General features: G+C 58.6%; 1 protein-coding gene across 1 annotated transcript; it reads right to left on the bottom strand.

The window, feature by feature from the left end:
- Positions 1-296: 296 nt before the first annotated feature.
- On the bottom strand, positions 297-12,266 carry LOC120393298 (H-2 class I histocompatibility antigen, Q9 alpha chain-like). Its single transcript, XM_039517825.1, has 6 exons — positions 12,203-12,266; positions 7,955-8,224; positions 3,313-3,588; positions 2,653-2,928; positions 2,421-2,510; positions 297-400 (listed from the first exon to the last, which is right to left on the bottom strand). Exons 1-6 carry the CDS (start codon positions 12,264-12,266, stop codon positions 297-299), a joined length of 1,080 nt encoding a protein of 359 aa, XP_039373759.1.
- Between the last annotated feature and the right edge of the window lie 9,044 nt (positions 12,267-21,310).

Here is a 21,310-nt window from a genome sequence, read left to right as displayed (position 1 = left end):
CTCTGTCGTTGCTGTTGGGAGCACTGGGGTGGGGCTGGCCTGGGCGAGGTGCAGTCGAGGTCACGGGGAGCCCTGTGTCCGGAGGACGGGGGTCGGGGTCTCTGCAGGGGAGGGGTTACCTTGCTCCCCTGCACTGACCCTCATTCTCTGCTTGTGTTTCAGGCCCCTACGCTCTGGCAGCCAGTGAGTAAATCCTGGGTATGGGGCCCAGATGCCCCAGTGCATTATGGGTGCGTGGGGGGGTCCCCGTCAGGGTAGAAGGGAGCCCAGCAGTGACTGGAGATGGGCCCCAATCGCTAGTTACTCTGGGTCTCACAGTTCCTCAGCGTGTGGGAATCTGCGAGGCCGTCCCCAGCCGTCGCCCTTCCCCGGCTCCCCGGGATTATCTGACACGCACTGCCTGCACCCAAACCCAGGGAACCCCAAAGAGCCGGAACAGCATCTACAGGTCACCCCGAGAGCAGAGCTCAGCCAGCGTCCCAGCATGCACTGGGGCCCCTTAGCCTGGCTCTGGGGCCGGGATGTAGGCCGGTACCTGGAGCTGCGTAGGGGTGTTACGCTCTCTCCATTGTCCCACTGTCGGGACTGGGGGGTTTCTGTGCATAGCGCAGTTTGGGGTCCATAGGCGACACTGCGGGGGGAGCCTAGAGCTGAATTCCCATCCCCCTACCCTAGCTGGGACCCCCACAGCTAAAACCGCCTCAGAACGATTTTCTTCTTTCTCCACAGCATAGATCAGAGAAAATTCTGCCTCCAGCTCTTCATGGGGGCAGACACCCGAGCGTGGGACAGGACCCCGGCGTCGGGGGAGCCCTGCCCAGCCGTTGACCCTGCTGTCTCCGTGATCTCTGTCCACTGACTCCCTTCTGCTCTGGGGGAGATTCTGGCGTGGCTGTTAGAGCAGTTTTCTCCTGTGGTGTTGGGTCTTAGGCTGTTGTATTGCAGGGTTTGCGTCTCTCCTGCAGCTTGTTCATTCCAAGTCACCGGTCACTGGGCCCTTCTCCGGCCAGGGCTTTGCCTCAGCTGCCCTCCCAAGGGTCTGACACAATCCTGCCTCCTGTCTCTGCCAGTGTCAGTCACAGGGCAGTTCCCCTTTTCCAGTCGCAGGAGCCGTCACAGAGTCAGATGAGCAGGCAGAGGCTGGGGCAAGTGGGGCATTATGAGACCCCACTCCCCTCCATGGGGCAGATGGGCCGGCCTGGCAAACCGACCCCCAGCTTGTGACCGGCAGGAGGACGTGTCTCTGTGCTCTGAGTTCAGCTCGGGGCTTTTGCACAGATTATGTGGATCAAATTCCCTTCCCCCCGCAAGCTGCTCAGGACTGGCTCCAGGTTTCTGCCACCCTAAGCGGCGAGGGGGAGGGGAAGCTGTGTGATGGTGCTGCCTATGGGAGCTTGCTGAGGTCACTTAATCAGGGTGAACTGCATTTAGAACGAGGCAAACAAACCCCAAATGCTGATGGATCTTCCAATACTTCGATTTATCAAGCCTGCACATAACAGCTTCTGTAGTACCTTACTAGTTACTTAGAAGTTTAAACAATGCAGTTCCCTTAATGTGCCCAGCCTCAGGCCTCCGTCCAGAAACACATAAGAAAGGCCATACCGGGTCAGACCAAAGGTCCATCTAGCCCAGTATCTGTCTACCGACAGTGGCCAATGCCAGGTGCCCCCAAGGGAGTGAACCTAACAGGCAATGATCAAGTGATCTCTCTCCTGCCATCCATCTCCATCCTCTGACGAACAGAGGCTAGGGACACCATTCTTACCCATCCTGGCTAATAGCCATTTATGGACTTAGCCACCATGAATTTATCCAGTCCCCTTTTAAACATTGTTATAGTCCAGCCTTCACAACCTCCTCAGGTAAGGAGTTCCACAAGTTGACTGTGCGCTGCATGAAGAAGAACTTCCTTTGATTTGTTTTAAACCTGCTGCCTATTAATTTCATTTGGTGACCCCTAGTTCTTGTATTATGGGAATAAGTAAATAACTTTTCCTTATCCACTTTCTCAACATCACTCATGATTTTATATACCTCTATCATGTCCCCCCTTAGTCTCCTCTTTTCCAAGCTGAAGAGTCCTAGCCTCTTTAATCTCTCCTCATATGGGACCCTCTCCAAACCCCTAATCATTTTAGTTGCCCTTTTCTGAACCTTTTCTAGTGCTAGAATATCTTTTTTGAGGTGAGGAGACCACATCTGTACACAGTATTCGAGATGTTCCCCATGGGGCAGCCCTGGGCCCAGCAGCAGAGCAGGGCACTCACACAGCACTGACGCCGGGGACTGTAGAGGTGGGTGCAGGGGCCCAGCCAGGCCAGAGCAGGTCAGCACTCTCCCAGCCCAGGCTCTAGGGTGATGGGCACGTCACCACGGCCTGGCACAGACAATGCATCAAAGCCCCACCCAGCACTTACTGAGGAAGACAACGGCTCCAGCGATGGCAACGACCAGCACGAGAACCTCAATAATAACACCCACAATCAGCATCACGTTGGACTTGGGCACTGAAACGGGAATGGGCCAGTGAGCAGGGGAACCTCAAACCCTGTTCCCCTGTTACATGGGGCAGTCACTCCGCCCCCACTGGAGCAACCATACCCGCCCCCCAAACCTCCTTTCCCCATCCCAGGGCCAGTCCCCCCTTACCCCAGGGCACTCTCAGATCCTCCGCCAGGCTGGGGTGCTCCACGCAGCAGGTATAATCAGTCTCACTGCTGGGGTCGATCTCAATGGTGGCCCGGGTCTGGTAGGTCCCGTCCCCGCTGGGAAGGACCCCCCACTGCATCGTCTCCTGCTGCATGGCCACCCCCTTCTTCAGCCACACGACGGCCACATTCCGCGGGTAGAAGCTGTGGACCCGGCAGGAGAGGGTGGTGAGCCCGTTCCGGCTCGGCCGGTCGCTCACCTGCACCCGCGGTGGCTCTGTGGGGAAGGAGAGATGGAGTTAGCGGGAACTCCCTGAGCTGGATCCCCTGGGGCTGCATCAGCTGAAGGGCCTGGCCAGAGGGACAGGAGCTGGTACAGCCGCGCTCTCACGTCTGGTTCTGATACACGCAGCCCATGGCCACAGCACAGGCACCCCGAGGGGCTCTGCTCGGCCGGGGGAGCGGCGCTGAACAGGGTGGCACGGGACAGGGAGACCACAGCGGCTCCTGCAGCAACACCGGGGCCTCACCCAATGGGTGGGGACAGAAACATCCTGCCAGGGACAACGCTCAGCGTGATGGAGGTGGGGGGGCGATCTCTGCAGTGAGGATACACCCCGTTCAGTGACCCCCCCCCCCGGGGTCCGACGTGCCCCCTCACCTCTCCTCTGCAGCGTCTCCTTCCCGTACGCCACGTACTTCCCCAGCCACTCGATGCAGGTCTGCTCCAGGTAGGCTCTGTATCTCTGAGCGATGCTCCTGTCAGCCTCCCATTTCTGTTTGGTGATCTGAGCCGCGTCATCTGCCGCCACCCAGGTCTCCTGGTCCTTATCGAAGCTGATATAGTCTCGCCCGTCGTAGCCATACTGAAAAAACCCCCCGGTGGAGCCGTCCTCCCGGCGCTCACAGCCGTACTTCAGCTGGAGAGTGTGAAATCCTGAAACACAGGGAGCCGGGGCCCAGGGCTGGGTCAAGGTTTGAGCCACAGGGAGCAGCTAGAGATTCTCTAACCCCCCCAGGCCCCTGTGCTGCGAGCAGTCTGCAGCCTGGGGTCCCCTCGGCCCTGTGCCCACCAGCCTCACAGAGCCCCACATGTACCCACTGGGGGCAGGTGGGTTTCCCAGTGCAGGGAGGGGGGGGGGCTCTGGCTGTGGCAGGGGAAAGACCCCACCCCCGGCATTGCTCCCATCCCTTGTCCCCTCACACTGCGGTCACTGCCCCTCTGACCAGCCCAGTGCCCCACCTGTTCTGGGGGCCAGTCCCCCCCATCCCCAGCCCAGCCCCTGCTCTCTGGAGGGAGCCCCCAACACTCAGGGCTGCAGCCAGAGGGGTTGTGATGGGACCTGCCCTGCCAGGAGAGAGGGAACAGGGCCCCCACCCTTAGCTCTGCTCTGGCTGGTGCAACCGACCAGGGTCCCTCTGCCCCCCCCTTCAAACCGACCCCCCCCCCCCCCCACCCACACACAGAACCAGAGGGGCTGCATGTTCTCCAGTGACAGGAGGAGCCCAGCCGGGGACACCTAAAGGTGTTGGAGACAAAGAGATCAGGTGACCTCCTGGCCCAGGAAAGGGGCTGAGCAGAGGGGGAGGGGCTGGAGGGGGTTTCAGTCTGGAGCTGGCTGGGGACGAGGAGTGAGGGCAGACGTGGGGGTCTGGCTCACTGCCCCCCAGAATGGACCCGGCCGAGGGGTCCGGTTCTCTGCACCTACAAGCTCTGTGTTAGCCCCTGTTCCTGTCATCGAATAAACCTCTGTGTTACTGGCTGGCTGAGAGTCACGTCTGACTGCACAGTGGGGGGGCAGGACCCTGTGGCCCCCCAGGACCCCGCCTGGGCGGACTCGCTGGGGGAAGCGCACGGAGGGCAGAGGAGGCTGAATGCTCCCAGGAGAGACCCAGGAGGTGAAGCCGTGGGAGCTTCTTGCCCTGCAGACAGGCTGCTCCGAGGGAGAGGAGGCTCCCCACAGTCCTGCCTGGCTTGGTGGGGAGCAGTTCCAGAGCAGCGCCCGGGGACTCCGTGACAGCTGTGCCTCACTGGATGGGAGAGGCTGGGGTCAGCCAAGGTCTGCAGGGGGGAGGCTCCCCAGCTCCATAACAATCTCCCCCTCCCCCAAAACAGCCTGTTCCACACGTCTCCCAGCCACCCCCACCAACCCTCCAGGTTCACTCCCCAGCTCCTGCCCGGCAACTACTTCCCTCTCCCCCAGTTCTGCCGTTACCCCGGCTGCCGCCAGCCTTCGCACCGCTTCGGGGGGGGGTACGGAAATCCGTACTGCCGTTGAAATGAATTACTCAGGGCTCTGTATCGATAGGCCTAGCAAGGAATCTAGGTGTTAAAAAAACGTTTCCTGAATCTCTCGTCTGTCCTGTTGGAGACGTACCAGTGACAGGTATTTTGAACTAAATAAAAAAAATGGAAACGGGAAGGATTGTATTGTGTTACTGTGACAAAAAAATAGGCCAAGTTGTGTGCAGAATTGTGAGTTGTTTGGCACAGACACAGCCGGGAGCCGGGGGCTGAGCAGCGCCCCCTGCTGGTGGGAAAGCGGGAGCAGCAGCAGCTCCAGTCTGGAGCCACCCGGAGCTGCCAGTAACACTGCCAAGGTGCAGGACTCAGGCTGGTGTCCCACGTCCTGACTGCGATGGGGGAGGGGTCAGTACAGGGGGAGAGAGGCGGGAGCAGGGGCAGGGCAGTGGCTGGGGGTCAGTACAGGGGAGAGGGGCAGGAGGGGCAGGGCAGTGGCTGGGGAGGGGGTCAGTACGAGGGCAGAGGGGCAGGAGGGGGGGCAGGGCAGTGGCTGGGGAGGGGGGGGTCAGTACAGGGGGAGAGGGGCGGGAGCAGGGGCAGGGCAGTGGCTGGGAGGGGGGGTCAATACAGGGGAGAGGGGCAGGAGGGGGTCGGGCAGTGGCTGGGAGGGGCTGGCAGGACAGAGGAGCAGCCCCCAGCGCAGGGCTCGGGGCCGCAGAGCCCTCTCTCAGCACCGGGAGGCCGGTGCCCGTAGGCCCAGGCCCGGCGGCCCAGCCCCCCAGCAGCGACCACGGGCCCAGACGGGTCGGGGGGCAGAGGGGGGTGTTAAACCAGCCCCAGAGAGGGAGCGCTGAGGGGGCAGACACTGGGCAGCCCTCCGCCCTGTCGCTAGTCGGGGGCAGGGGCACACGGACCCTGGTGCCAGGGACAGGGTGGGGATTCGCTCTCACGGCTGCTCTCTCAGTGCTGGGGGGGGGGGGTACCAGGAGGGGCTGGGGACGCTCCCGGGTGGGGCCGGTGCCACAGGCCGGTATCCCGGACACGGGGAGTCACGGGACCGGGCAGCGACAGTCCCTGCTCAGGACGGGCAGGGCAGGCACAGGGGGAGAAGCGCAGCAGAGACCCCCCCCCCCCCCGGGACAGTCAGCAGCGCCCGGCACTGAACGCTTACGGATCACAACGCGCGACAGCACAATCCCGGGGCCAGGCCAGGGGCTGCAGCCCCCCAGGGACCCAGCAGGAGAACGGCTCTTTACCCCTCTATCGATAGCGTGCAGGGGAACCTGCCTCACCCGGGGGGACACGTGCTGGGGTTTGTGCTGCCAGCAGTCAGACAGCCGGGGAGTCTCTGCACGTCACAGGGGCTGAATCTCCGACCCGCCAGCCCGAGTCGATGTCAGACCCTGGTTCTGAGCAGGGGAGAGGAACCGACCCTCGATAAACTCAGACGGGAGACAAGACAAAACTCCTCCTAGGGAGGCTCCCTGCTGAGCGGCTTCTCCCCAGGGCTGGGTGAACGCAGGGCTGCCGCTCGCCTGACTGTACTGTGCCTCTCAGGACACCGGGTGGGTTTGGCGAAGCCCCAGCGCCTGGAGTCCTGGGATTAGGGGGAATCTCAGCGCTTCCTTACAGCCGTAAGTTCTAGCTCTCCTGGCGGCAGAGAAAAGCCTGGAAATTTGACCCCTAAAGGCACAAACCAGAGGCAAATAAAGAGACAGCAGAACCCCATTTATCCGACCCACCATTAGCAGCTCTCTGCATTAACCGGACACCCAGGAGTCCAGGGCCAGGAGCGGGAGCTCTCTCCTGTGGCCGCTAGCTGGCCCTGCCACACTGCATTTCCCCATTATCTGAATTTCCGATGATCTGATCTCGCTCCAGTTCCCAGCTAAGATCGGATACACGGGGCTCTGCTGTAACCGCCAATAGAATCACCACAAAACTCTGATATTTAAGCCAAACTCCGGATTTGTGGAGCCGGACTCCTGATTTCTGAACACTTGGGGTACAGCAGCTGGAACTAGGAGTGCTGGGGGGGCTGCCGCACCCCCTGGCTTGAAGTGGATCCCACCGTACCCAGGGGTCACAGTTTGGTTCAATGGCTCTCAGCCCCCCCTGTACAAACTGTCCCAGCACCCAGCTGTCGATACTGGGATCCCCCATCCCGCGGTGTCTGTGACTGGAGACCAGACGGCTCAGACCCTGCCCCAGCTCCCCCACACGCTGGGGGTCCGACAGTGGCACTGTCCCAGCAGGGAGGAACAAGCCCCCGCATGCAGGATCCGCACGTGGGATTTTCTGGCCAGGGTGACCAGGAGGCTGGACTAGCCAGGTCCAGTGGGACCTTCTGGCCTTCACACCTGTGCGGCTCTGCCTGGGAACTTACCACACCTGGCCTGGGGGGCAGAGGCGGTTGGAAGTGGGGCTGGTAGGAGACATCTCAGGTGTTTTGGGAGGGGACAGCAAGAGATTCACACGCTGGAGGGTGTCAAACACTTTGTCACATGAACCCCCCCAGCCTGCAGCCCCCCCCACGAGTGCCTCTGCCCCCCACGTTCACAGTGACCCCGTGAGAAAGTGCCCCATGGGTCCTGTCTCTTTCCCCCAATTCACACTGCCCTCCGTGAGTGTCCCTCGGTCCCCTCCCCCATTCACACCAGCCCCCCACTTCCAGCCCCTCGGGTGCCTCTGTTCACACTGATCCCCTTGTCGCCGCCACCCCCCAGGGTTCCTCTGTCCCTTCCCCCCCATTCACACCAGCACCCACCTGTCAGGTGCCCTTGTTCACACTGACCCCACCCCGATGCTACCCCCCCCCACAGGTGCCTCCATCCTCCCCCCATTCATACCCCACGGAGCTGTGTGTTCACACCGACCTGCCTGACCCTAATCCCCGTGTGAATCCCCTCCTCCGCTCCCCCACCCTGCTGTGAGTCCCTGTCCCCTCCTCCCAATTCACACCAACCCCCCAGCCCCACCCTGCTGTGACCCCCTCTGTGTCCCCCCCGCTCAGCCCGAGCCCCGTGTCCGGCCGGGGCAGTGACCGGCCCCCACTCACCCCCGCTCTGGTTGTAGCGCCCGCGCAGGGTGTCCAGGTCCGCCTGGAACACGACCTGTGAGCCCTGTAAGCCCTGGGTCTGCCCGTCCCAGTACGGCGTGTCCAGGTTCCGCGCCATCCACTCCGCACGGGGCTCCGCGCTCCGCCGCTCGCTGTCGTAGTCCATGAACAGCTGATCGTCCACGTACCCGACTGTGATGAACGGGGGCAGCCCCGGGCCGGGCTCCGACACTGCCGTGTAGAAATAGCGCAGCGCGTGCGGGTCTGGGTCTGCGGGGACATGGGGGGGGGGGGGTCAGAGCTGCTGGTGCAGTGTATTATATTGCTCCTACTTACGGTACTGAGCATGCTCAGTACATCTGCTGAAGCCACTGCCCTTCGCCCTGCCCTTATCAGCCCTAGGATTCTGCTGACTGCTATTTACAGGGGTTAAAAAGGGGGCGAATTGGAGCAGGGGGGTGGCCAGAAATTGCCTGGTCAGGGGGGTCAGGCAGCTGGAGGCAGGATTAGGAGGGGGCTAAAGGAAAAGCAGGGCTGGGGAGAGGAGCAGTTCAGCTCGGGGGGAGGCGCTGGCAGAGGGTGACGGGGCAAAACCCGGCACAGGCCGGGGCAGAGTGGGCAGCAGTTACCCAGTGGGACTGACACCAGTGTTTGCAAAATGGTGGGGGCAAAGGGCTTTATTTCCTCTCACAGCCAGCACCTCTCGGCATCGGCTTCCCAGGGCTGGGTTCCTAAAGGCACAGGCATCCCACTGCCGGGTCACTGCTGCTCCTCTGTCTGATCTCACCGACCGAGGCTCTGTCTGCACCACAAACTTCAACGCACTGCCGCGGGTGCCAGCGCTCCTGGTAATCCACCGCGACGAGGGGATTAGCGCCGAGCCCTGGGAGCCGAGCCTGTCTACACGAGCACTTTGACGCTATCAAACTCGCTGGTTGGGGGGGTGTGTGTGTGTGTGTGTGTGTGTGTGTGTGTGTGTGTGTGTGTGTGTGTGTGTGTGATATTTTTCACACCCCTGAGCCAGCAAGTTAGAGCACTTTCAAGTTAGAGCCAGTGTAGATAATCCCTGAGAATTAATTCAGTGAAACATTTTACACAGATCCCCCCAGAAACAAAGAATCCCTTATCGCTGTATCTGATTGCATGGAGCCTCTAATCAGTTTCCTACCTTGTCTTATCTGCTGCTGGGATTCCCTGAATTCTTAATTCTAATTTTTTCTTCTCATTTTTAGAGCAGATGTTTATTCTGTTGAATCATGTGACTTCCACTGACTGAATTTCTGGCCTAGTGCCAGGTGCCCCAGAGGGAGTGAACAGAACAGGGAATCATCCAGTGACCCATCCCCTGTCGCCCATTTCCAGCTTCTGGGAAACAGAGGCCAGGGACACCATCCCTGCCCAGCCTGGCTAATCGCCATTGATGGACCTGTCCTCCATGAACTTATCAGTTCTTTTTGGAACCCGGTTATGGTCTTGGCTGGCAAGGAGTTCCACAGGTTGGCTGTGCGTTGTGTGAAGAAATACGTCCTTGTGTTTGTTTTAAACCTGCTGCCTATTAATTTCATTGGGTGACCCCTAGTTCTCGTGTTATGAGAAGGAGTAAATATCATTTATGAACATGTTGAATAGGACTAGTTCTCATATAGATCCCTGGGGGACACCACTATTTACCTCTCTCCATTCTGAGAACTGACCATCTATTCCTACCCTTTGTTTCCTATCCTTTAACCAGTTACCGATCCATGACAGCGCTTTCCCTCTTACCCCTGGCAGCTTACTTTGCTTAAGAGCCTTTGGTGAGGGACCTTGCAAAGGCTTTCTGAAAATCTAAGTACACTATATCCACCGCATCCACTATATCCACCAAATCAATCCTGAACCACTTAAAGGAGGGGAAAGTGATCAGGAACAGTCAGCATGGATTCACCAAGGGCAAGTCATGCCTGACTAACCTAATTGCCTTCTATGATGAGATAACCAGCTCTGTGGATGAGGGGAAAGCAGTCGATGTGCTATTTCTGGACTTTAGCAAAGCTTTTGATACAGTCTCCCATAGTATTCTTGCCAGCAAGTTAAAGAAGTATGGGCTGGATGAATGGACGGTAAGGTGGATAGAAAACTGGCTAGATGGTTGGGCTCAATGGGTAGTGATCAATGGTTCCATGTCTAGTTGGCAGCCGGTATCAAGCGGTGCCCCAAGGGTCGGTCCTGGGGCCGGTTTTGTTCAATATCTTCATTAATGATCTGGAGGATGGTGTGGACTGCACCCTTAGCAAGTTTGCAGATGACACTAAACTGGGAGGAGTGGCTGATACGCTGGAGGGTAGGGACAGGATACAGAGGGACCTAGACAAATTAGAGGATTGGGCCAAAAGAAATATGATGAGGTTCAACAAGGACAAGTGCAGAGTCCTGCCCTTAGGACGGAAGAATCCCAGGCACTGCTACAGACTAGGGACCAAATGGCTGGGCAGCAGTTCTGCAGAAAAGGACCTAGGGGTTACGGTGGACGAAAAGCTGAATATGAGTCAACAGTGTGTCCTTGTTGCCAAGAAGGCTAATAGCATTTTGGGTTGTATAAGTAGGGGCATTTCCAGCAGATCGAGGGACGTGATCATTCCCCTCTACTCAGCACTGATGAGGCCTCATCTGGAGTACTGTGTCCAGTGTTGGGCCCCACACTACAAGAAGGATGTGGATAAATTGGAAAGAGTCCAGCGGAGGGCAACAAAAATGATTAGGGGGCTGGAGCACATGACTTATGAGGAGAGGCTGAGGGAACTGGGATTGTTTAGTCTGCAGAAGAGAAGAATGAGGGGGGATTTGATAGCTGCTTTCAACTACCTGAAAGGGGGTTCCAAAGAGGATGGATCTAGACTGTTCTCAGTGGTAGAAGATGACAGAACAAGGAGCAATGGTCTCAAGTTGCAGTGGGGGAGGTTTAGGTTGGATATTAGGAAAAACTTTTTCACTAGTAAGGTGGTGAAGCACTGGAATGGGTTACCTAGGGAGGTGGTGGAATCTCCTTCCTTAGAGGTTTTTAAGGTCAGGCTTGACAAAGCCCTGGCTGGGATGATTTAGTTGGGGTTGGTCCTGCTTTGAGCAGGGGGTTGGACTAGATACCTCCTGAGGTCCCTTCCAACCCTGAGATTCTATGATTCTATGATCCCACTGGTCCACGTGCTTGTTGACCCCCTCAAAGAACTCGAGTAGATTGGGGAGGCAGGATTTCCTTTTACTAAAACCATGTTGACTCTTCCTCAACAAATTATCTTCCTCTGTGTGTCTGACAACATTGCTCTTTATTATTCAACCAGTTTGCCCGGTACTGAAGTCAGCTCGGGCCATGGGAGAGTCACGTCCATTCCAGGAAAAGCAGGACGTGCCCCCGCCCCTCTCCCCACACCCCGTGGGGATCCCGAAGCTCCCACCCAGCAATCCCAGGAGATCCCAACAGCACAAAGGCAGCAGCTGGTCTGGGCTCTGCAATGGGCACTCGCCCCCAAACTGAGCCCTGATTAACGCACAGATCCTGGGGCTCCCACCTCAACTCTGCCCTGGGCACACGGCCAGAGGCCGTGCAGGGCGGTGACAGATCCGCTCCCTAGGACGACACCTCTAAAGCCTCATCCCCACTTACAGACCCATCCCTGCCCTGGGGGCGGCTGGCCTGGTGCGGACCCAGCTCAGCCTCGGCCGCACCTAGCCAGGGCCAAGCCCCGCTCAGGTCTAGACACGGGTTAAACCCAGGGGTCGGGGCGGGGGGAGATTTACCCCGTCACTAGCCCCCTGGGCTCTGCAGACAGGGATGGGGGGGGAGGAAAGCCCGTTCCACGCCCCCCAGGAAGGACCCAGCCTGGCAGCGCCTGGCGCAGGGGCTCCCCACAGCCCCGGGGCAGGGCGGGCAGCGGGGACCCCCCCCCAGACCCCAAATCCTGTTAGTCACCGATCGGCGCCATTGGGCCGGGAGGGTCCCTGGAGCCGGGACCCGACAAACCAGAACCGACCCTCCCCCGTCCCGCCTGTGAGCCCCCCGCTCCGGTCCGCCCCGCGCAGAGCCCCCCGCGCCGCGCCGGGTGATCGGGATGCGCAGCGCCGGGCACAGCGGGGCCACGAGCCTGGGGGCGCGAACCCGCCACAGGCCGAGAACCAGCCCCCGCCGGGGGATCCGGGACAGACCCCGACCGGACCCCCCGGCTCCGGTCCGACCGCAGAGCCCCGCGCTGCTGACCCTCCCCCCGCACTGACCGGAGCCGCCTCCCGGGCTGGCCGCAGCCCCCAGCAGCACCAGCAGCAGGACCAGCAGCTCCATCACCGCCCGGTCCGTGTCCCGCTGCCCCGCAGGAATCGGGCCCTTTCCCCCGTCCCGGGCTCCCGCCGGCCCCGCCAATAGCCGCGCGCAGACCCGGCTGCGTCACCGGTCGCTGGGCAGAACCCGGCCGGGCAGGTTGGACCCGGCGAAGCGAAACTCAGCAGGGATGAGCGCAGCGGGGAACCCCGGGCAAAGCCCCGCCCCCACCCCTAGGCCCCGCCCCCTGGGCTGCGAATCCCGGGGAGCGCCCCGCCCCTACCCCGGAGGCCCCCCCCCCAGGGCAGTCCAACCCAGGTAGTGCTCCCCCCCCCCCATGAGGCTCCGCCCCCAGGGCCGTGAGTCCCAGGCAGCGCCACGCCCCCACCCTCAGGCCCCACCCACCCTCTGCCCCGCCCTGCCTGCAGGGCGCTCTTGGGTCACAACTTCAAACTTTTCTCCACAACCACAAGGGCAGAAACGTCCCTTTGACTAACACCAGCCGAGAGTCTCCCCCGCTCACGTGACTCCAGGAGCTGGGGCTTTACAGAAACACCAGTGATAGCGAGACCCACACTAGAGTCAGGAGAGGGGGCAGCCCTGGCCGGGGGACACTGGCACCCACCTGGGAACAGCCAGGGCCTGGCCTCGGCCTCGCTACCGTCGCTGGGTGGGAGTTTGGCCCAGCCAAGAACTTGGCCCTAGGGCTTCAGGTACCAGGACAGCAATTAACTAACAACAAATTAATTCTCTGTCCATCACCAGCGCCGCCTCTAGAGATTTTTGTTTATGTTTATTCTAAGGCCAGATGGCACCGTTAGCTAATCTCGCCTGCGCTGCAGCACCCAGGCCGGAGAGCTTACATGTACCTGGGTCTGGAGCCCAAGAACGGGTCTGTCAGGCTGGGAACTTCATGCACTGTATTAATGTAATGAATTAACCACCACAGCCCCCCTTTGTGGTGAGTGACAACACAACAATCCACAGCGTGCCTAGAGCATCACTGCCCCATTGCATGGGTGGGGAGAGGCACAGGGAGGAAAGGGACTGATCTGCTGTGTGACAACAGCAAAAATGGGAACAAAACCCAGGATTGCTGGCTCCCAGCTCAAACCCACCAGCCCCCACTCCCCTCCCAGAGCCAGGGAGAGAACCCAGGAGTCCGGGCTCCCAGCCCCTGCTCTCAGCACAGGCAGGCAACAATGACCCAACCCCTGCGTCTTTAAAGCACTCGGCTGTTGACATCATTTCTGGGAAGTATTTTGGGTTTGGTGGGGGTGGGAGCAGCTCTGGGCCGTGTGCTGTTTGCCCCGGGCTGCAGCACAGTCACTGTGGGCGTTGGGATCGGATCCTGCCCTGGGCCGGTCTCTCCTGGGCTGGGGAGCCAGGCTAAGGGGAGCCCCCCCTTGTAGGTGTGCGGGACTCACCTCCTGCTGGTGTCCTGGGAATTAGCTTTTTTCAGCTTTGGAGCACCCTCTGCAGGCCGGTGTCCCACTGCCCTGCTCCCCCACCCCCCCATGGCCCTCCCTGGACTCCAGTGCCCCATTATCTGGGGTGCAGCCCCTGGCAGTAACCCCTCACTCTCAGGGTCTCCCCTCCCTGGGGACCCCCCAATCCCACCTCACCCGGTGGCTACTGCCAGGCACCAATGAGCCCCCGCTCCCTGGGGCAGGCTGCAGTATAAGAACCAGTCATCACAGGCAAGGGAGTAGGAGCTGCTGCCTTCCTCTGCCACCCAGTACCTCAGGGGTGGGCCTAGGACCAGGCCCTGCAGCCTGGGGGGGGGGGGTCGCCAGCCTGGAGCTCCCCGGGCCTTTCCCCAGCCCTGCCTCACGCCCAGGTACCTTTGCTACCGACAGCCAGGCCCTGCTCTCCCCCAGCTTGGAGAGAGACTGTCTAGCTCAGGGGTTCTCAAACTGGGGGTCAGGACCCCTCGGGGGGGGTCCACAAGATTATTACATGGGGGGTTGTGAGCTGTCAGCCCCCACCCCAAACCCCACTTTGCCTCCAGCATTTATAATGGTGTTAAATATACAAAAAGGTGTTTTTAATGTATACGGGGGCAGGGTGGGGGGTCGCACACAGAGGCTGGCTGTGTGAAAGGGGTCACCAGTACCAAAGTTTGAGACCCACTGCTCTAGCGCCAAGCTAGCAGCCCTTCTATAAGGGCCTGTGGTGCTCTGTTTGGGGCCAGCTGTGCCGGCTTTCCTAACCAGCACCTGGGCTTTTCCTCCCAGCCCCAGCCCTCCCCCAGGCCGGCCTTAACCCTGTCAGGGCCGGAGCGGGTAACCACCCCACTACACTCCCCATCTGGGACTCACCCCACTTGGGGTGGTCAGTGGGGGGCACTCACAGGGGCCGAGCCCCAACGCAGCTTCCCAGGGCAGCAGAGCGGGGCAGACTGATTCCCCCACCCCGTCCTGCTCTTGCCCCAGGCCACTTGAGTTGCCGTCATCCGCCCGCCCCACTGCCCTTAGAGCCCAACGGCCGGGCTGGGCTGCCCACGCCAGCTGCCACCCTTCGAATCCCCACCCTCTCCCCCCATTCGGGGCAAGCGGACACGCCCCTAGTTGCCTGATGGGTAGGAGTGAGGCAAGACCCGCCTCCTACAGCAGCTAGGCCACACCCCCTGCTCTTCATGGGAGGAGCCCACCCCTTTCCCTCTAGTTTTCCCACGGGGCGGGGGGGGGGTCCCACCTCCATTGCTCCCCATTGGCTGGCTGCCTGGGGGGCGGGGGCATGCGCCAGCATGAGGCTGCAGCGCCCCCTGCCGGGATCTCGGCTGGTTTCTGAGAAATCACCCAGGCTGCAGGGCGAGGCGGTTGGAGCCGGTCACGAGGGCGGAAGGAGCGTGACCCCATGACCCCTAAGGGGTGGTGGTGCAAATAGCCTGTTTATATGGCCTGGCCAGATGGGCCTGTTGGGCTGGGACGGGCCAGAGTGTGGGGGTGGGGGGATACCAAGCCACAGGGGTGTATGGGTCTGTGACAGGGTCGGGACTCACCACCACAGCGCCTCCCACTGGCTGTTCTGGGAATTAGCTCAGTCCATGGGGAGCACCCTCTGCTGGCGGTGTCCCATCCATCATCTGTTCCTCCCTTGGCATCTGTTCCTGCGGTGCTCCCTGCTCGGCGGTGTCCTCCTCCAGGCCACTGCCCTCCGGCAGTGCCCCCTCGTCCATCCTCACCCCCTTCCGGGCCGGGTTAACAACAGTCCTTGCACTGGCCTCAGTGGCCAACCACGACCTCGGGCCGGTTGCAGTTTGCCTCAGCCACCCGACTGCATGGCCAGGTGCAGTACAAAGGGGAAGGGGGGGGGGGACCCAGGGACACCCACTACTCTGGGTCCCACCCCAGGGACCCGCTAGCGGCAGCCTCTCTGCCCTCCTCTCCCCTTGTCCAACAACCCCTCACACCCTCTAGCCCCTTCCTATCAGGGCCTGCAATCTGGCAGGTGTTGGGCTGGAGCCCTACTGTGCTCCCCGAGCCGAGCCGAGCCGAGCCAGCCCTGCCCTGCATTGCATTGCGCTGTCCAAGGTGCTGGTCTCCTGCCCTGGAGACAGACCTTCCCCCATGAAAGTCTGGGACAGACTGACTGCTGGGCAGCCGTTATATAGGGCCTAGCCTAGCCCTGATTGGCTGGCTCCAATCTCAGCCCTGATTGGCTCTCAGTAGGCCCTTCTCTGATTGGATTCCAGGCTGCGCAGCTGCTCTGGCTTGCTCTAGCCACTCTTGCATGGGGGTGGGGCAGCCACCCCACCACAGGGTCTGACTGGGGTTGCCAACCCTCCAGGATTTTCCTGGAGTCTCCAGGAATTAAAGATTAACCTTTCAGTGAAGATGAAAGCTCCAGGAATATGTCCAGCCAAAATTGGCAATCCTAGATCTGATGCAAGGAGGGAAGGGACACCAGGCTTTCCTGTCTAGAAAACTCTGCAGCCATAAAACGTGGTGCCCGGAGTTCTGCAACAATTCCACTTTGCCACTACAGTCTATTCTATTATTTTAAAAATTGATACTGTATAATGGGTTATCCTGTGGAACTCCCTGCCACATGATATAAAAGGCAAGAGCTAAGAAGGATACCAAACAAGTCAGAACATTTCTATCTAATGCTGCAATGTCTGAGCACCTCACAATCCTTTTATCCTCATGCCCCCTTGGCAACAGGCCAGGCTATTATCCTGATGGGGAAACTGAGGCCCAGAGAGGCTAGGGTCACCCAGGAAGTGTGTGGCAGCGCCAGGTCTCCCAGGCTAGCACCCTAACCACTGGAAGGCCACAGGCACACTCAGAACAACTAGCTGTACACTGGGATTCAAAGATGTAACAGACATAAATCCCCTAGCTCAGGGCACAGGCCAGTGACTAACCGAGGGGCTGGAGGTGTGAGGGGCACAGACTGATTCACGGGGGCTGGTTGGCCTTTGGCTTGACCGGCTGGTATCCACCACCCCGGGCCCCCAACGCTCTGGATCCATGCTGCTGAGGGAAATAAATGATCATCGCACAGGTCAACTTTCCCTCGACAGCCGGCAGCTGCCAGGTCTGGGGCCCGTCACTGGGGGACGCGGGGGCAGCTCTAGGGACCAGCCCTTGGGGGGGGCTCTGAGTCTCCTCCGGAGCCCTGACGTCTGGGGAACAAACAGCCGAGCCGCCCACGGTTCCAGGGTCTGTGTTTTATTAGCTCAATAGCCCAGCAAAAGCTTCAGACAAGATATGTACAAATGGAAGAACATGAAATCGTCCAGTTACTTACTGTGCTCAGGCAGGTTCACTAAACCATCCCATGTGCATTAACAGCCCCCGCTAAGGGCTATGTAACACTCTGGGAGGCGGCGGATCTGGGTCGCTAGCAGCACCGCAGGCACAGCGCATCCCCAAGGCCAAGCCAGACGTTTCGGTTCCAGCCCAAGAGCTGACAGAGGGAGGGTCCGATCGCTCCCTGGGGACGTGAACATCGGCAGCAGAGCTGTCAGTGCCATTAAGGTGCCTGCCCGGATTATGGCTGATTCGGTAACAGCCGATCTCTTCCCCCCTCACACAGAGTCACATTCCAATACGCCCGGTTACGCTGAACGCTCAGACGAGGAACGTAGTGAAAACAACAGGACTTCGCAGGGTTAAATGTGCAGGTGCTAACCCCGAAATACCTGTGTGTGTGATCTTTCCAATAGTGAGGCTGTGTGACCTAGGGCTGGTGTCGGGATCTGAGCAGCTATTCTATAGGCGCTGTGCTCATATAGATTCTGTGGGTCTTACACACACACACACCAGAACGCTAAGCCAGAGGCATCCGCGCTCGCTAATGAGAACTAGGAAACACCCAGAGAGGCAGACACTTTTGCTGGGTGTTTCAGCGCAACTCTTCGGGGTCCATTCAGCTGGCTGGGCTGTGATTAGCCGGGGGCCTTGTCAGCCCACGTGTGCTAAGGTTGATGGCTTTGCAGGCCAGCTAGCGGTGACTTGCTTGTAGGTGTCAGATCTTGGACACCCCACGCTGCTGGATATTACCCCTCGGTGGCCAGCGAGGGGTGAATGAGGCACAGGGCACTTTGTCAGGTCTGGTGGCATGGCATGGCCAGAGACCAGCAGCCAGTGCAGGCCAGCTGGCCTAACAAGTGAAGGCAACCTCAGGCTCTCGTGGCCAATCAGAATGGGGCAGTCTCTTTCTGAGCTCACTGGCAGCACCCAATGAGGTCTGATTAGGACCCCTTTATGCAAATAAAAGACCTCCTAATTCCCATAATTTTGGGCTCAGAAAGCCCTCGGATCCAAAAATAGATGCAGTCTGCAGGTCTGTAGGTATCTGAGACAATGGAGGTCTTCGGTCAGCCCCAGACAACATTTGATCCAGCCTGCAAAAGTCCTGGCTTTATTTTAAATGATTTTAAAAAATGCAAAGACAGCAAGAAGTTGGAACTGAAAAGGAAAAACCCAGTTCTGCACTCCCGGAGCCAGGGCCAGAGAGGGACAGGTCCTCGGTCTTCTGCTGATCCTGCTCCTGCTCCACAGAGAGATGCTCACATATTTAAGAATTCTGTTAAGATGATGTTAAAATTAAAAAAAAGAAAACAGTACAGAGTTTAAGCATAGAAGTTTCTGGTTATCAGGGAATAACATACAGATGACCAAGGGGTGCGAAGTTCGGTTTAAGATTGGATGGCGTAAGGAATACATGATCTGCACTATCCCCGATTGGGGGTAAAAGGTTAACGGATCAAAGTGCAGACATTGAGATATGATGGTCTGTTGTTCCTATAATGGCTATGTCCATAATGAGTGGATGCGATGATGAGGATGGATTGACCCTCATTTGGTGAGATTTAACGTTCAGTGAGTTTATGGTTCCAGTTCATATGGTCCAATGGAGAAAGTCTCTTGGTCCCTTTCTCATAGTCAATGCACGATGTTGCTCCGGTTCACGCCTCCTGGTCAGGGCCGGCGCTTCCATTAGGCGACACTAGGCGGTCGCCTAGGGCGCCAAGATTCGGGGGGCGGCATTTTGTGCGCGCCCCACGGGGCACACGGGAGCTTCCGATTCCGCTCCCGTTGCGCCGCCGAAGGATCTTCTGCCGACGTGCCGCGGAAAACAGTGGCAATCGAGCAGCTCAGTGACTGCCGCTGTCGCCTGCCGCATTTCGGCAGAGGGTCTGTCTTCGGTGGCGCGACGGGAGCAGAACCGGAAGCTCCCGCGCACCCCGTGGGAAGCGCACAAAATGCCGCCCCCCCGAATTCTGCCTAGGGCGCCAGAAACCCTGGCCCCACTCCCACTCCTGGTACTATCGGTGGTCAGTGATGTGTTTGATGTAGATGTCCCTGGACCATCAGATGGTGTCTGAGACCATGAGGCACCGCATGAGCCGTGCTTAGTGTTGACCAATCCCACAGGTCCGCAGCACGTGCTTGTCGCAGGGGTCCCAGGCGCCCAGGTCGCCGACGATCAGGCGTCCATCTGCACCTCGTAGCCCTTCGCTCTCAGGGTGTCAGCCGGGGGGGTGGAGGGGGCCGTACTTTTCCAGCTTACGAGCTCGGGCTTCGATTACACACGTGCTGAGATTCTGAGACTCAGCGGCTCAGCTTTGTGCAGAATTGGGGGGAGGGGGCGTTGTTGACACACAACATTCAGGGCAAAGCTCAGACCTGAGCTCAACCAGAGCACAGAGTCTTTTCCTGCTGAAAATCACCATTTTGGGATTTGCTTTTTCCAAGCAGGCCCATTTACCTCTCAGATGCGGGTGGGGTAGCCCATAATTCCCCGCAGTGGGGCTCCCCCGCCCCGTCTGTGCCTGCTCGTCAGACTCTGTACAGATTCCTGCTGCTGGACAAGAGGAACTGCCCCGTCCCTGCACTGGTGGCACGGCCCCCGCAGAGACGGGAGTGTTAGGGGGCTTATTCCTTCACTCGCTTACTTCCCCGGTCCTTCTCGCATGAACAGAGAGCGACAATACGCGAAGTCCGAAGGTGCAAACAATTTGCTGTTTATTGGGGTGAACTGCCAGCAAGCACTGATTTCATTTTCCTTAGCGTCCCCCTTCCCAGCTCTGACGCCACAGAGCCTCGCCTGTGTCAATGTTCCCACTCCCCCCGCGTAGTGAAACATGAGTCCAATTCTCCCACCCCCATTCCCCATTCCTGTTCCCCCTCTTACTTCCTGATTCTCTATATAGTCTGCAGTCAAAGCTGAGTTCTGCTTAGCTAGACCTTAACCAATCGTTCTACTGAAATTTAACTAACCAATCCTAACACACTGTAACATGGGTATTTAACCAATTATATCCCACCACCTTAATGGGTTTACACCCAACAAAATTAGTTATACAGCGACAGAAACAATCACAGAACGAGACAGAGACCATGCAAATAAACAATAGGGAAATGGGGACTACAGTGACAGAACAACACTGAAATGAGGACTTCAGAGCCCAGCTATTGATAAGTGAGTTCTGGCCAGACAGGATGCTCTCAAACAAAGTTTCCTTTTACTTTTCCTAGGCTCTTCCCTTTCTCTGGAGGTGACAGGAATATCAGGGCAGGGTTGTATTCCTAACAGCCAATGGCGCCTTATTTCATGGTGACTAGTTTGGGATGTGAGGATGTGACCAGACACTTCCCAGCTTATGGCTGCCTCTGCTGCTGAGCCCAAAGGTCTGAGCCTAAGAACAGGACGTTACACTGTCACACTGAGAGAAGGCCCTATACAGGCTGACAGTGATTCTAATTCTTTCTTTTATACCTCTACAACTAGCTACGTGATAAGAATACACCTGAATTCTTAAAGTACAGGCCTTTGCAGACAGGCCTGAATATCTATATCCTAACAAGAACAGGAGCACTTGTGGCACCTTAGGGACTAACACATTTATTTGAGCATAAGCTTTCGTGAGCTACAGCCCACTTCATTGGACGCAATGGACCATTGCATCTGAAGAAGTGGGCTGGAGCCCACGAAAGCTTATGCGCAAATAAATTTGTTCGTCTCTAAGGTGCCACAAGTCTTCCTGTTCTTTGTGCGGATACAGACAAACACAGCTGCTATTCCGAAACCTGTATCCTAACAGCGCAAAGAGTCCTATAGTACCTTATAGACTAATAGACGTATTGGAGCATGAGCTTTCGTGGGTGAATACAATGAATACTTCGTCAGATGCACGAAGTGGGTATTCACCCACGAAAGCTCATGCTCCAAAACGTCTGTTAGTCTATAAGGTGCCACAGGACTCTGCTGCTTTTACAGATCCAGACTAACATGGCTCCCCTCTGATACTGTATCCTAACAGGGAGACTGGAGCGAGTCGGCCCTTTGGGGATAAGTTGAGGCAAAGTCCCGGCTGCAGAAGCAGAGACGCAAACGCTGCAATACAAAAGCCTAAGGCCCAACACCGAGAGACGAAACTGCTCTAATGACCAGGGCAGGAATCGTCAGAGGACAGAGATCGCCCAGCCTGCGGGGTCAGCAGCTGGGCAGGGTCACTGCCCCTAGCACTGGGGTTCCACGCTCCGGGGGTCTGTTCCAGATGATGAGCTGGAGGCAGAATCTTCCCTGCTCTTTGCTGTGGAGAGAGAGGA

This window comes from Mauremys reevesii, unplaced genomic scaffold (assembly GCF_016161935.1).
Source record: "Mauremys reevesii isolate NIE-2019 unplaced genomic scaffold, ASM1616193v1 Contig18, whole genome shotgun sequence".
Taxonomy (NCBI): Eukaryota; Metazoa; Chordata; order Testudines; family Geoemydidae; genus Mauremys; species Mauremys reevesii.
Note: the sequence above shows the minus strand (reverse complement) of the source record. Positions and strands in the feature narration are given on the sequence as shown.

Excerpts from the sequence above, each read along its gene's own strand:
- LOC120393298 (XM_039517825.1), bottom strand. The coding sequence starts at position 12,266 with ATGGAGCTGCTGGTCCTGCTGCTGGTGCTGCTGGGGGCTGCGGCCAGC. Across the intron at positions 2,511-2,652 it reads GGATCTGAGAGTGCCCTGGG|TGCCCAAGTCCAACGTGATG; the intron begins GTAAGGGGGGAC and ends TTCCCGTTTCAG. Across the intron at positions 401-2,420 it reads TGGAGCCGTTGTCTTCCTCA|GCAGTGCGTGTCAGATAATC; the intron begins GTAAGTGCTGGG and ends GTTTGGGTGCAG.